This window comes from Sinohyriopsis cumingii, chromosome 6, assembly GCF_028554795.1.
Source record: "Sinohyriopsis cumingii isolate HCF-2022 chromosome 6, ASM2855479v2, whole genome shotgun sequence".
In the NCBI taxonomy this organism is placed as follows: domain Eukaryota; kingdom Metazoa; phylum Mollusca; class Bivalvia; order Unionida; family Unionidae; genus Sinohyriopsis; species Sinohyriopsis cumingii.
In genome coordinates, this window is record NC_142966.1 from 70,281,591 (window position 1) to 70,297,328 (window position 15,738).

The 15,738-nt window shown below is 35.0% G+C and overlaps 1 protein-coding gene across 4 annotated transcripts in view; it reads left to right on the forward strand.

The window, feature by feature from the left end:
- Positions 1-15,738, forward strand: part of LOC149797162 (uncharacterized) — a 40,681-nt gene that overhangs the window by 19,196 nt on the left and 5,747 nt on the right. For 2 of the 4 annotated variants that reach the window (XM_089961837.1, XM_089961838.1), the window contains exons 8-11: positions 3,959-3,994; positions 6,800-6,992; positions 7,913-8,351; positions 8,757-8,853. In XM_089961837.1, the coding sequence (XP_089817963.1) occupies positions 3,959-3,994; positions 6,800-6,992; positions 7,913-8,351; positions 8,757-8,853 (765 nt within the window). The remainder of the gene's footprint in view (positions 1-3,958; positions 3,995-6,799; positions 6,993-7,912; positions 8,352-8,756; positions 8,854-15,738) is intronic. The other 2 variants (XM_089961839.1, XM_089961840.1) reach the window with 1 other exon arrangement.

A 15,738-nucleotide genomic window follows, 5' to 3' on the forward strand; every position in this document is an offset into this window, starting at 1 on the left:
CCTACCAATGTTTTGGAGTACACAAATCCCTTGTTAAAATATTTTGGACCCATTCTTTGAATGTTTTTAGATAAATATATGCTCAAACAGTGGAAAACGTTCAACAAAATTCGTTAGGTTGGTTCAGAGAAATCGGAGGCTCAATCTAGATAGCAGTTATAAAATGCCACCATTACAACAAAGTACGTGCACCTATGGAACCTTAGATCCACATTCTTAAACTTTTTTGATTCGGACCTATGATTTAAATTTTTAATTTCGATTGTTTTTGGATTCAATAAAATAATTATTGGTGAATTTCATCGGGAGAAGAGCCAGGTGAAAATGTATTGCGATGACAGATGATATCAACAATTGGGACTTTGGCATCCACTGATGAAATAATTTTGAATTTACCCACTTCTTGGCAATCTTATAAGCAAGGATTTGCTTAGGCGTTCGGAGAAGTGTAGACGAAATTTGTTGAGCGTTTCCAGAAACATGAAGGCTGAATAGGGAATAATTATATCTGCATATATACACCTTTTCCTCATGTGATCAGATCCGTTGATAAAAATACTTTGATTCACAGTTTTATTTACCTTTGTTATTCTCTTCGATTCTGAGAATTATTTGACAGTTTCTTTGGAATCTGCTTGGACTCCAAGAATAAATGTTGATTAAATTATTTGAGCTGAATCAGCACCAGTCAAGGGTAACGATGATTGATTTGTCCGTATAATCTGTTTTCGATAGCCTATCAGGTAGATAATTAAACCTATCTGGACCCAACTTGTGCCTATTTTCTTTAACCATATTGAAACGTTCTTAGCCAGGAGTCGAATTAGACTCCATTAATAAACTGAATCAAAGACATAGTAGTGTCTTTCGGGATTCCGGCTAAATAAAGCTATCACACCGAGGACCGATATCTATTAATTGTTTTGTCTACGCCAATCCCCATTTTAGTTATTTTCATTAGAACCTATACTTGAGCTCTTTGGTTTAGAAATCTGATGAAGCTGTGAAACAAATTTAGAAGATTTTCTTCGAACTAGTTTCAACTTTAGTTAGAGTTCAATATATGATGGCAATAAAAGGATCTTAAGGAGATAACCTATAATGACCAACTAGAGGCCTCCCGATCTCCTTCGTACATTATTTTGATTTATATATGTGACTGAGATTTTATATAAAGGGACCAATTTGGCCCCAAGAGAAAGTATCGATGAAATTTATCGTTCCTTATTGAACAAATATCCCAGTCTGTATGCGTTGGTTGCGAAAAGTCTGTATAGAGAAGGCCTATGATCTTAACCCTTACACTGTAGTGATTCCTGGTTACTTGTTTATTTCAACCCCTTTTTGATATATTGTGTTTAGGAACCGGCTTTAGCATTCAGTAATAACGGTTAGATGTAATTCGTTGAGCAAATTCCACTAAACATGGATCCTAATTAGGAGGTATTTCGTTAAGCCTATTGACAAATATATAACATTTCCACACATGCATTTACCCCATATGTTCACTTCTGGACCTAATGCTCCCCCTTTTAAAGCATGTTTATTTGGACCCCTTTTGACATTGTGTAGTTTGTATTCCTTTTGTACTCATGACGTATTGATTCAATTAATTAGGTTTGCTTGGAAAGGATGGTTAGGCTATTAAAGATAAGTTTTATGAAAAAATGACCTTTTATGGGCACATTTTCGAAGAATAGAGTGAAGGCTTCTTCTGAAAGATGTTTTTTTAAATATATTTAGCGTTATATATTGAACTACAGAATACGTTGAGATGCATTTCATTTAAGACATTGAGACTAATTTCATTTTAGTCAGCATCATCAGAGACGTATCATTTTCACGGACTAGATGCGTAGGTCATGTCCATTTTTAATGATCATATGATCAATCTGGATTATGATTTCAGCTGCTGAAAACTGTTTAGTATAAATCCCCTATTGACATGTTGTGGTCAGAGAATAGCTCAAACATATCAGATGCTTAATGGAATTATGTTCTGAACCTTCTCTGGTCTTTGTGAGTTTAATATCTGCTGGGACAGTATGTTTTAGAAGTGAAAATGCCTTTTGGCAGATACATAAAATGTGAACATATAACACTCAGATCTCATGTTTTTTGTATTTGTATGTTGATTCGACATTTGGTCTGCTGTTGCTTACTTTCTGCTTGCACTCCTAGAATAAGTTCTGACGAAAATCCTTGCCTGGAATCGGAATGCCAAGAGGATAATTTGCAATGTTTGTATATGTAACCTATAATGAGATAATCTATTTATATGAAATAAATTAGGTCGATGAGAACCAATGTTTTACCTTTCCTCTATTAAACATTTACCTGGGCATTACTAATGAGTCGACTTAAACCCCTAGAAAAAGCTGAGGTCAGCTTCGAAGAGCGAAATGGGAGAAATAGAAATGCCCTTATGGGCAGGTCACATAAAGCCTGGATTAGTTATGTGTATTCCATGAAAACATGGACCATGCGAACTTCCAATTCAAGTTTTTCGATTTATATCTTCTTTGACATTTTATGCTTAATCTTCTGCTCCGACAATTGATAAAATCTAGAAAAAGTCTGGTAAGCAGCATTAATATAAATATTGTAGATATCAAAATAAGCAAATATGACTTTTATCAATTCTTCGGACATATTTTGGATCTCTACCCACATCCATTGAAATGTGTCCGGTGTTGCTATATTCCTTTATCAATTTTTGTGAAACATCTATCCATTATTACGTCTTGTGGTGTTTGAAGTATTGCCACATTCTGGTCTTTAGAGCTCTTTTTAATCTTTTACCACGGATGCTCATTTGTTTAACTACGAAGAACACGTCCATGTTTTCTTTTCCAATATGTTCTTCATTTTAGTTGGAAACTCTCTTTCCTTTATAAAATTTTTTTTTTTTTTTTTTTTTTTTTTTTTTTTTTTTTTTTTTAATTCAGGGTTTTCTTCTTTGGAAGTATCGTAATTGTACTTACTATATCCTCTCTTCGATTTCTCTATTTTCAGTTTAAACATATTTAAAATCTTATCAGTAACTGTCACAACATATTTTCTTTCAGTTTCATATACCTGCATGTCAAAGAGATAATTTTAAAACTGTCGTCGACATGACTTGTATACACATTTGTCTTGGAAAGTCTCTTTCCCCATATTTGTTATCTATATAATCACTCACGTGTTCATTGATCCGGATATCCAAGGCAGGCAAAATATACTTATCTATATACATCACTCATGTGTTCATTGATCCGGATATCCAAGGCAGGCAAAATATACTTATCTATATTCATCACTCATGTGTTCATTGATCCGGATATCCAAGGCAGGCAAAATATACTTATCTGTATACATCACTCATGTGTTCAAAGATCCAAATTGGCAAAATCTGTTTTTCTATATCAATTGCTCCTCTGTACATTTATTGTAAAATTGTTTGGCTTACGAATAGTTAATAGAACAGTTTGATTGAACTCTACACAAACTACTCTCAGAGTTATCATTTCGAGGGACCAAATCACCTCCACCTTGCGATTGCCTGTTAGTGATAGAACAAGAGCAGGGTAAACATTGGCTGGTCGAGCTTGTTCCTTCCAAGCTATTTTTCAGTCTAGAGAAAACCTCATGGTTTATTTTTGGGAAGCTACTGCCGTTTTGCCCAAACATATTTTGATTGGCTAATGGATGTTCAATATCATCTGATTAATAATTATGTCAATCGGTATATTTTTAGGGCCAATGTACTAAAGACTAATAAATGAATGGAAGCAGAGTTCGATCACTTTAAGTATCCGATGACGCTGAAATATAACTTGTCTTAAGATAGGTCCTGTGATATCGATTGATTCAACGTAATATAGTTCTCTACATTAGTGAAATAATCGAAAGTTTATATAATTTACGTTTTTCATGTGAAGACATACTTACGTTTACCTATATTGCAAACGTTCAGATATTTACAAGCGAAAGGACAGAGATTACCAGAGCAGTAAGTATGGAAAATGAAGCATGCCGGTAATTTGAATACAATATTATTCTAAAACGTAAATGTTGTCTGCCTGCGTTTTTTCACGGTCGCAAAGAAAATTATCTATCAAACATTAACGTTTTTGTTTGTTATTTTCTGCTCTGTTGACATAACAGATAATTAGCCCCTTTGAGGGAGTTGATCAAAAGGCATAAAATGCACGGCATTAATATTACGTGTTGGCTATACTAACAGTAATGAAGTACCTGTTTACGGTTAAGTGCGCATCTTGTCTAATGTCATGGCAAAGGCTGTGGAGGTAGAAACGGGTTTCATCATCTGGGTTATAATTGGTTTATCTTGCATTTTGCTCCGTGGTTTTTGCAGAGTTTCGCTTCATTCAAGATTTCTTGTAAGCATCACGTTGTTTGTAAATAAGACTTGAAGTATCCAATTTTGTTTCTAAGAAAACTTATGAAAAGTCAAATTAATCACAGTTATGAAATCTTATTTAAATTCAAAGCTTACCATAAATAGAATTACATTCGAAGGTGGTTTATAACAAATCTGGTGTTTACAATTATGCTTAAAAGATCTTGAAATATTTTGTGCTGTACCAGAATTTGCAAACTCATTGACGTCTATAACAAATATAAGAAATGGAAAAGAAGAGGAAACAAAAAAGAACGTATATAGTGATTGTTCAATAGCTTGTAATTCTAAAAAGTATTAGAAGTTGTTTAAACATGAGTACTATTAGCTAAAGTTACCTCACTGTGACTGTCTAGAAAAGGAAAATTATTCTCATTTTGTTTTTAAGTCATATTAATGATTCGTTATATTTGTTACATGTCACGTGATGCTTGCATTTAACCCACACAGAGCTTAAGTAGACCAGAAATAAACTTTTAATACTGTTGATGTTTTCGTGCGAGCACGGAATAACACATTACCTATAAACTGAAGGCAACACAAGGAAAAGACCTCCTGCAATTAAACTTGAGGATCGATTAAGAACGTGCAGCACGCGCAGCCGAAACAGCTTAGTGCCAATAGCATCATGCACGACATGAAATAAAAGCTACATGTACTTATAAAAGTCTTAAAGTAGTCCTGAATGATTAGCTTTATATCCTCTCTGATTTTGATTTCTCTTTGTTTTATTGCGACGAAAGGTACTGCATGATTAGGTGACACATTGTATAATAAAATGTCTGATCAAGAGAAAATTTATTAGGGGAGGTAAATTTAAAAGGAAAAAGGAGAGTGAACTAAATTTACGACACAAAATGCGGTGGCATAATGAAAGAATCTTCTTTATCCTAGGACGTTTTCCTTCCAGTTTATCTACATTACCAAATTACACATACGTACGTTTTGGTCGGTCTTTGATACAATATTATGTATGCCTTTGGAATGCTACACTGTATGTTCTATGATTTTGTCTCGACTGCTTTAGCAACTACAAGACGTGTATCACTTTATGCCTAGGGCGGCATAAACAAATGGTTAGGGTGTGTATATAAGTTTACTTGTATGGTGATAAGTCTGAAGCCCTGATTTGGATAGATCCAATCATTAATGTACAGAATAGGTGAATATTGCCCTTTTACATCCATTCTCCTTGCCATCCCCATGACCATCAAACAAGGCCATGACCGGTTAGATGCGAGAGGTCGCGGGTTCGAACCCCGGCCGGGTCAAACATCTCTTGGCGCACAGCTTTAATAGGTTAGTGCTAGGACTGGTCGGCCTGGTGTCAGGATAATGTGACTGGGTGGGACATCATGCTACATGTCTGTGACAAGATGCCCCAGTGCTAGTCTTCACTATAAGCTTCAACACTGCAGACATCGTAGCGATAAGACTGAAACATTGTTAAAGCTACCTTGAAAATCCAAATCACACACACACACACACACACACACACACGTGGTCAAAATCATTCATTAAGATTTCCCTAAAGATTGTGTAGTCATAAGTCGCTAGCAATGAGATGGATCACTATAATATATTGATTGTTTAGTCGGCAAAAATTGCTATGTAATATCCAAACACCATTATCACATATGTGATTCCCAAGAAAGATCAAGGACATTTTATAATACTGAAAAAGTTTGTGTAAATGTTCCCTTTTCTGTATGGTCGTAGATTCCAAATCGAATTTGCATCAGTCACGGAGCATCCGACATATAATTCCTAGGAATGTTTGTACAGTAAGTGCATGTTTGGGCAGTTTGATTTGATCAATTATTATATGGCAGAAGAATTTTTACTTTCCTATCCATCGAACCCTGTTGACTTTTATTTTTGTGAAATTACAATAACAGGGAAAACACTAGCTGATTAAATCAAATATATATCAAACTTCAGTTGATAACTAAGTGACACATATTTTAAGACTGCAACATTAAAGTTTTGTAAAAGAGCTTTAATAATATCCTTAAAACGGAATAATGAGACATTATATAACATTATCAATTGCAACGTTTTATCGACTTGTAAAGAATAATTTTCTTAAAACATATCTTCGAGTGAATGTTTGCTTACAAGTATGTCCTTTAAAGCGCTCAAACATGTCACAAACCTCACAACAAATATAGTTTGTTTATTCGTTAATTACTTATTAGGTTGTTCTTGAGAGGGTTGGGGTATGGTGTCAAAAATACCTCCCTCCCTTTCAAACAGACCTCGTTGTAGTTCCCGTCATCAAACAAAGTAAAATCAGTGTCCTTCCATACGATAACTGTTTATTTTATTACACTACTCGTTTAACAAGTTTTTATAGCTTATCAGTAATCAAAGGATTCTGTTTTTGTTTCTCAGGACCAGACCGTGAAGTATACATGTGCTTTGACAGTGATACGTCGGATACGTCTGGAAAATACACTTATGTTGAAAATGACAATTCGCTTGTGTCTGTCTTCGATGGAGTCGCCCATTTCCAAGGAGACGGAAAGCTCAGCATGCCGAGGTTTTCTGGGGCCCCATATGGGAATAATTGGATTTTCAAATTAAAGTAAGGGGATAAAGTGATTTTCATATTATCTTCATTTATATACAGAAATTTAAAGATTGTCTGCTCCCAACAATTTTTCAAATTCACTTATAAATGAGCTCTTCATGGTTTACCCATTTAATATTTGACTTCATGTTATTCTTCAAACTTTCTCATCAAGTTTTGTGTAATTTTCAGTCGTACATTCAATTGTGTCTTTTTTCGTTTTAAAAGTCTGCCATAGTCTGATATGAGAATCCATAAACATGTCTGTGAATTGGAAGTATTAATGGCAAGCTAAATTGAAAGACCTCAAGCAGAGATGAAGAAAAACAAAGCACATTACAAATAGTTACAGAACTAATGCGTGACAATTCATCCGCTTGTTACGATCAACTGTAATATTGTATAATTTGGGTAAAAATATAGTTCTTTAGCAGTTTAAGAGAAACATCCTTGGTTTAATTCATTCAAAACAAATCGCACGTTTCATTCCTGTGCCATTCTCTTTTAAAGAAAAGAAATAAAAGAAACATGCATAAGTAAAATGCATAAGAAGTACTTTTATACCAGCTCATAGTTGAGTACACTAATGTAGTAACGATGAGTTACAAAAATCGTAAACAATGCAGCATCAACGCAGCAAAAGTGCGACGCTGGATTCTATTTGCAACACAGAATGTTATGACTCAGGCACAATTTTCAAACAGTTGTTCATTGCACACCAACAACAAGCTAAAATATGAAAATATTTGTGCCCTCTACGTTGCCGAAAAAATATCACGTACTTTTATATAGTTTATGGTGTGAAAGCTACGTTAAAAGTCCAAAATCACACACACTCTCTCAACTGGTAACACACACACACACACACACACACACACACACACACACACTATTACAACATCATAATAAGAAGATTTCCATTAAATGTATTTAAGATACAAGTTGAACGATGACCCTGAAAGTTCGGATGACAGTGGAAACAATAATGACAATTCCTCATCGTCTGATTCAAATGACGGAAAAAGTGCCGAGTCATCAAGTTCGGACGATGATAACAAGAAGGACAAGGATGATGACCTAATGACTTTGTTATCGAATGGGGACTGCAGTAATCACCGTTGTTATAGCAAGCCATCATTAGTACTGGCAACCAGCGACGACGAAACAATATTGGAGGTGACTGACAGCGCACAAAAATTGCATCGACTTCGTGTTTCCAAGCGTCACAAAGCCGATAGCGACAGTAGCGACAGCGATGATAATGGTGATAGTGACAGTAGCGATAGTAAAGATAAAAATAGCAATAAAGATGACAGTAACAGTGACAGCGATGAGGACGGCAATAGCGATAGTAGTGACGAGAGTAAAGAGAGCGTAAGTCTTTGTATTTTAACACACGTGTACAATTCTTTATCCTATCCAATGTTCGATTTTCTGAAACTGAAGACATCATAAATGTAAATTTCACTATAAAAGTTTCATTTTTCAAAATTCACTCCCGGGTAAAAAGGGAAATTTGACACTACCAGACCACCGGCTCCTCATAAAATACATTACATGTCTCTATTTGTGTTCAGTATTTTGATAGTCGATAGTCAGAAATGGGTCTGTGAGCTTCCTCATTTCTATGTTTCACTGAGTTTTCAAACCAATTTATGGTACACCTTTGTTTTTGGTTTTCTATTTTGAGTAGTGCTTTTCTAAACCCACCGTAATGTGCATGTTGTGGATCATAACATTTAAAAATGTTAATATCTCGTTTCCATTATTTTTGAATAGGGCAAGAGTGCTGGTTGGAGAACAGTTGTAGTTAGTCTCAGGAAAGACAAACTCAAATTGAAGGATGGAAATAGGGTGGCGGAAGAATCATTCCAAGGTAGCGAAAAACTTAATTTTTTCAGACCGTGTTGGATTATACTGACATCTGAACATTCACTTTTAAGCTCTTTATTCGACGAAGAGACAATTGCTTCTTTGCCAGCTGAAGTCATAAGAAACAATGTGATAAATCTTGTCGAGTATCGAGGGACCATATAAATTGGCCATATTATCATTTGGAAATTCACTCAACGTTTCGTATTTATTTTCTTCTACCAAAGCTCTAAGACTGCTGTGGTATCTAACAATACTATATCTATGCTCAAATCTTGTCAAAATGCGCCAGGTAAAGGGTTACATTCGCTTTATTTTCTGTGCTGGCGACGGTAGTCGAGATCTACTCTTTTCAATCCTAAATGTATTTATAGTTGATCATTAAAATCCATATATGAATGTCCATTTGTCGACCGAAACCCTCTTTCCTTCATGTAACAATATTTTGCTGTCACAAGAATACAACAACTCTTCAGCCTGATAAACCGAATAATCTGGAGGAAGGCATACATCTCGTTTAGAATATCAACAAAATCCATTAAACTGGCTCAGAGTTTCAAATGCTTGTTTTTCGTGAGATCGCTTTGGTATATTTATTGTCTGTAATCATATATCTCTTTGAGGACACCCTTCAAACATAACAATAAAAACCCTCTAGCCTTGATTCAGCAGGAATATAAAGTAATGTTTTTAAGTTAAGTGGCATTCTTTGCTGTAAGTGATCAAAAAACACAAGCCATATGGCTAGAACAAGTTACATTTTAACATTTCAACAATCTGAGAAACGTCCATGTGTTTCGCGCTCTACTTGGCTTGGGAATCTTAGCATCCGGTGCTATGCTAGAATATCAGGAATATATGTAGAGATGCACGCGGTTTAGAGGCAAGTAATTTCAAAACTGGCTATATGGTACCGGTTATCTTTTACATTCTAAACTGTACAGGTATGTTATTTAAAATAAACATTCTGCAATATGTACAGAAATCAAAAGATAAAGTTAGCAAATATAAACTACGTAAAATATAGGGTTCACATTTGTTTTATTAACTACATTCTCTTAAGAAATCCCAATTTTTGTTCGGGTATTTCCTTATCACAAATTGTCTTAACTGAGTTCGCACAGTAAAGGTCTTCTTTATCACATGAAATAAAACGATACTACTCGATAAGAGGGCATTCCATTGTAAGTGAAAACTGGCAGTTATTCACTCTGGCTGAGGTTTACCTTTGATGGGTTATGCATGCGCCATGTATGTGTCCTAAATGCTGCTAACATAATACAAATCATCGTTACGCTTGTTTTATATGATGGATGGCACTCTCCAGCAATGAATTTGATGTTCCCAGGGTTGTTTATGCAGTCTTCATTCCAAGTATTTGGAAAAGTATACAGAACATGACGATTTTATATAATATTCAAATTCAGTAAATAGAATATTCGATTAGATACGAGTCACTTCATGGTAGATTTGACCGCTCCTTTGCCCTTCGTTACCTATGATACCAATGTGATTGGGTAGTCAACTGTACAGAGTAATATTAGCCGATTGCTTTTAGAAAATCATTGTTCAGTAAGATTTGGTATTTTGATGTCATATTTTTAAGGTTTTGAAAGTTTTCACTCCGAATTGGTATTAAATGGCATTTGTTTTTTGTAGAGATGTAATGCTGTTTAAAGATCTTAGTTTGGCTGTAATTGTCTGATAGAAACGGAGGCTTTATCGGCTAACAGGCTCGAGATTGTACCGTGTGCAGTTGCAAAGGCAGCTGCAGTCTTGTCTCAGTTTTTCAAACCGCCTGTATACAAGACGAATGGTTGCATTGCATTCACTCTGTACAACGATATGCTTGGTTGAGGAGTCTTGAATTCGCAAAAAAAAATACCTTTGGGGTCTTGGACACCATTGTGGTGATTTGAGATCATGTAATTCTGCGTTATTCTCAAGACTGATTTCCAGATTTAGACGAGTACCAATTAGTATGACAAAATGCGGAGTGAAAGTTGGTTTCTTAAATTGCAAGGTTTGGTGTCTGGTCCTTAAAAGACATTCTGTTCGAGATTATATGATGAGGATAAGGGAGAACTAACAACAACACGCGGTCGGATAATGCGCGCGACCTAGTTTTATCTGCTTATTTACATTCTAAGGTGCGAATCGAAAAATCATTAATGCGGTCCGCGCCCTGGAAGAAGTTGTCCAGGTCTGGAATAGAGAGTATTTTGGAAGTATAGTGAAGATCCAATTTCTTTCTTTTGAGATAAAGTGATGGTTCATGTCAGTAAAAAATGAGCTTTCTAAAGCTGATTTACTAAATACTCCTAGGCAAAGACTAAGTACCTTGCTGTGCAACGATTCGATGTAGGTAACATTGGCAAGCTGAATCATAAACAAAAGAGTCATAGTCAAGTTGAGGTGTTAACTAAGTCCTGTATAATAGTAGTAAGAACTTTCGGTAAGTTCTGCAATCATTTTCCCAGAAATGTATTAAATCCAAGAGTTTCTGGCATTTGTCCCTGGGATATCTAATATACAGGCTCAAAATAAATATGGTCTCCTCCACAAAAGCGGTAAGAGAATCGGCTAGTTAGAGAACTGGTTCAACAAGAATTTTGTGTAATTAGCAGAAGGGAACGAGAACAGCTTCAGATTTCGAAAAGTTCCACCCGTGTTCTTCCAACCATTTTTGAACTATGTTTAAGCATGTTTTTTTTAAAAAATATATATTCAATAGCATGCATACTCTTTAATCTCAAGCAGATCAAATGTTGCAGACATATACAGAGCAGACAGTTCCTGGATTAAAACATAGCACCTTGATTTATTGTATATAAAGATAAGGTGCCTGACAATAATCCGCACGTGGGTGCATCCCGATAATGAGGATAGCTTTCAAAATGGCTGAAACCAACCGAAATTCTGAAATGTATACCTTTCTCTATATTAGATATGAAGACAGTCCGTCAGTTGGACCTTGACTATGTGTTCCATCGTCATATACTTGTGCTGCTGTGCCGTACAACACCGAGCCAAACCAAATCCTTCGTGAACAAAGCGTTTCAAATAAGTTTGTAAAGTCTTACTACAGTGTCATTTGTGCTTCCTTTGCACCTAAATCATCACTGAAGGTATCATGGAAGTGTGGTGTTGGACTCGAAATACCATAGGTGTCTGTCAGACAATCAGATATCATTCGTTCAATGGTTTTGCAAATATAGCCTGTAAATGATATGGCACGATATGTGTCTATAGTTGGATGGGTCGATTTTATTATTTTATTTGGCAGTATCTGGCATATTGGCGGAAAGTTGTCAGTTTCCCAGATGATATTGAAAATGTTTAGTAGAGTATTGAGAAATGTATAAGGTAAGTGTTTCCCAGCTTTGTAGTGGATGATCTAGCTCTGTTGACGTGTCATGGGTTCGATCAGAGAGTCCTGTAGTTTTCTGAAGGTGAAATTGTTTTGTAAATTTCAGCGTGAGTAGATTTGAAATTAAAAAGAACCTTTCCTTTCATATATATTTATATTCTGGGACATTATTTTTTCTGATGTTTGTAATTTGTATTCTGGTTGTAAATTTGACTGGTTATCATTATATTTTATCTACGTGACTAGGGTCTGTTTGATGGTTCTTAAAGAACGCCATATTGCGTAGGATCTATAAATAGATGTTTACGCTTGTCTTGACAGTTCCTAATAATAGAATTATTAATAAACATGTCTACGTGATTCAGCCTTTTACCCATCAGGCAGATCAGTCAGGTATTATCTTAGAAGCGTTAAGTTATTTCTTTTTGGATCAATTAGTCAACACGAATATGTATATGAATAGACAATATTCAATACTATTCATGGATTCATTCTTATTTTGTGTGTTCTTGTTGTAATATCGAGTCTGCAGACGTGTTTTATGATGTACTTAAAAATAGTTTGAGAGCAAAGAACATTTCATTGGATTAATTCAGTGGAAACAGAATGTGCTCTATTTTAGACTATAGTATTATTCTGAAACTATTATGGGTTATTCAAAGGGTGCCGGACAACACCATTTTGACAACGTCACGATTCTTGGCGGACTAGTATATTTCTAGTTTTGAAACTTATATGGAACTTTTGATTCTTTTGGAATGCAGTATAGCTCATGTACTATTACTTTGGATTGACTTGATAATTCTGTAAGTTCTTCTCACATTTTCATCTATAACTTTGATAATTAAATTATTTGTTAAATTTTACAAAACTTGTTGGCTCTGCATCTTTCGGTTACTTTGTTTATGACCATAGAGTCGTAACTATATATATATATATATATATATATATATATATATATATATATATATATATATAATTGCTTTTAAAGTGTTGGCATAAATCAATTTGATATACCAATAATATTGGTATATAAATTGTGATCCGCCCAGAAATATGAAGTGAGAGAGTAAAATAGGTTTGGCGGGATGTAAACATTGAAACTGAACTAAGAACAAGTAACCTACAAGAATATGTTCGTCGTAACGGTATGCGTGCACGTTTCTTGGGATTTATCTCCAATGTGTATATAATCAATGATACAAAGTTGCAATAGGCTGTCGACATTATGCTGTCCATTTCTTGGTTACAAGGCACTCATGCTGCAGTGTTGTTTCTTAAATATATTATAAGGTCTAAAAATCAATTAGTATTAATTAAATATAAAATTATCCAGCGGCCGCCCCTCCTTCTCTCTGTCTGTCTGTCTCTCTCTCCCTGTGTCTGTCTCTCTCTCTGTCTCTGGACAATCATAGCAAAATACGGGCGCACATTCACGAAAAGACGAGCGTAGAAGATTTACACTTCTGTAATCCCACGATGTCTTTAGACTTATAATGATGGAAAACGTTAAGCCACACAGATGAGAGAGAGAGAGAGAGAGAGAGAGAGAGAGGGAGAGGGAGTCAAACCGACCAAAGGAAGAGAGAGAGAGTTTTATCGTCGGTAGTAATATTATCAAAGCAAAATAAAGGCCTAGATCAATTGTAAATATATTAAATATTTTAATTTCCTCTTATTGGTTCGTCATTTCGCTTAGTTTTTATTCCACACCATCTTCCATGCCCCAGCATGTTAAATGCTGAGCGTTCATGCAAATGGCGGAGCAAACCATATGTTTTGATCTACTTACTTCATTAAAACCATCTTGTATGCTTAAACCAGAAGTGTACCTTATATTGACATAATCAATGTGACAAAAAAAAACTCAAAAAGAAAACAATCAACTTATCGATATGCAAAGGTGACTATAGATAGCAACCAAAAGCATAGAGCTACATTTTGTGGCGGACACACTCTGAAGGAATGTGAAGAGTTCATTCACACACTTGTCTAAAGTCAATCTTAAATTCCATTCAGAGGCAAGCCTAGTTTCCTTTTAATGAAACATGTATACATCTCGTGGAATATCATTTATACAGCGTACATAATAATTTATTTTTAATTTTTTTCCCCAATATAAGGTGACAACTTGAAATTGAAGCATATCATGATCAATGCAATCCTGAATGGTTCTTAAAGTTCTAGCACAAGTCAAAAGCCAAAGACTATAAAGTAATCAAAATGATTTCCAGTGCTGTTCCGATTGATGTCGCATCTATTTCGCTGATGTGGAAATAGTATTGAGGTATCAGAATGGTGTAATCCACAATACCTTTATATGAATTCCCGGTAATTTAAAAATAGCTACTATGTCATAAAGTCGGTGCACTTTGTAATTCAATGAATTACTAAAATAAATAAGTTCTCTCAACTGAACTGAGCGCAAAACTTTGTCTGCTCTAATATTGATGTTAATGTTGGAATAGGTAATTTTCAGAAAATCATCTTTATATACAAAACATTACGCATTTTCAGAAAATAAATGAGGGTCGAATAATCATTTCGATTTGAGTCTTTGCCAACATCGTCAAGTACTTTATGAGGTATGTCAGCCTGGTTTTTCTAGAAAACATATGATCTGAACTCATCGCGTCAATATGTTTACGTCTGTCCTGAAACAATGTAATGTGTTTAATAATGTGACATCATTCTAAAGTAAAAGCCCCCAGCTAAAAACAATTAGTATTTAATATTATTTCTTAAATGGCCCTTATAATCTCTAATCATGGAAATGACACATACTAAAGCTATGTGTTCTCTCTCGAATGTTCTTAAAATTATCATCATCCAATTTGATTATTTTTGGTTTGTTCACACATTCATCCCAGCTGAGTGAAAATAAAAATGGTTCTGATCAGATCTACAAGGCCGCCATGGTGACCGTTTTCAAAATCACATCCTGGTATTGCTAACTTTCCTGAATGGGAAACTTATTTATGTGCGTTTTCAATAAAACGCTTTTTGTGATATGCAGTTCATTCCAGATGTAAAAAGTGCAGACACGGCTTCCCAAAGTGGTGAATATTACCGTGATGTTTAAAAACGCGTTATCTTTATTTCGTCTGAGGATTAGAAGTACAGAAATGTCGTTTTCACCAAAGCACATTTCATTATGTGTAGTTGTTACTAAATGTAATTGATGCCATTACGTCCTGTCATGATACATTTGTTACATTTACGTCTCCTGAACGGATAACTATTACAACATGTTTTAGGCTTTTTGCGTTTTTAATTTAAATCTTTCTTGAAATATTTATTTGTTACTTTTTAAATTTATACTGATTCATCCTCCACAAAGGCGGCTATGACAGTCATATTGAATATTGTTATAAGGCGTTTTATCCTTAAATCTATCAACACTCTTTTGTATATGAATCTTGGCACTGTCATGGCGTTTTCTCTATAATGCGTTTTGCAATGAGTTATTGATTCTGAATGGAAATGGTGTGCAGATCTCACTACATCACATCCGCATGT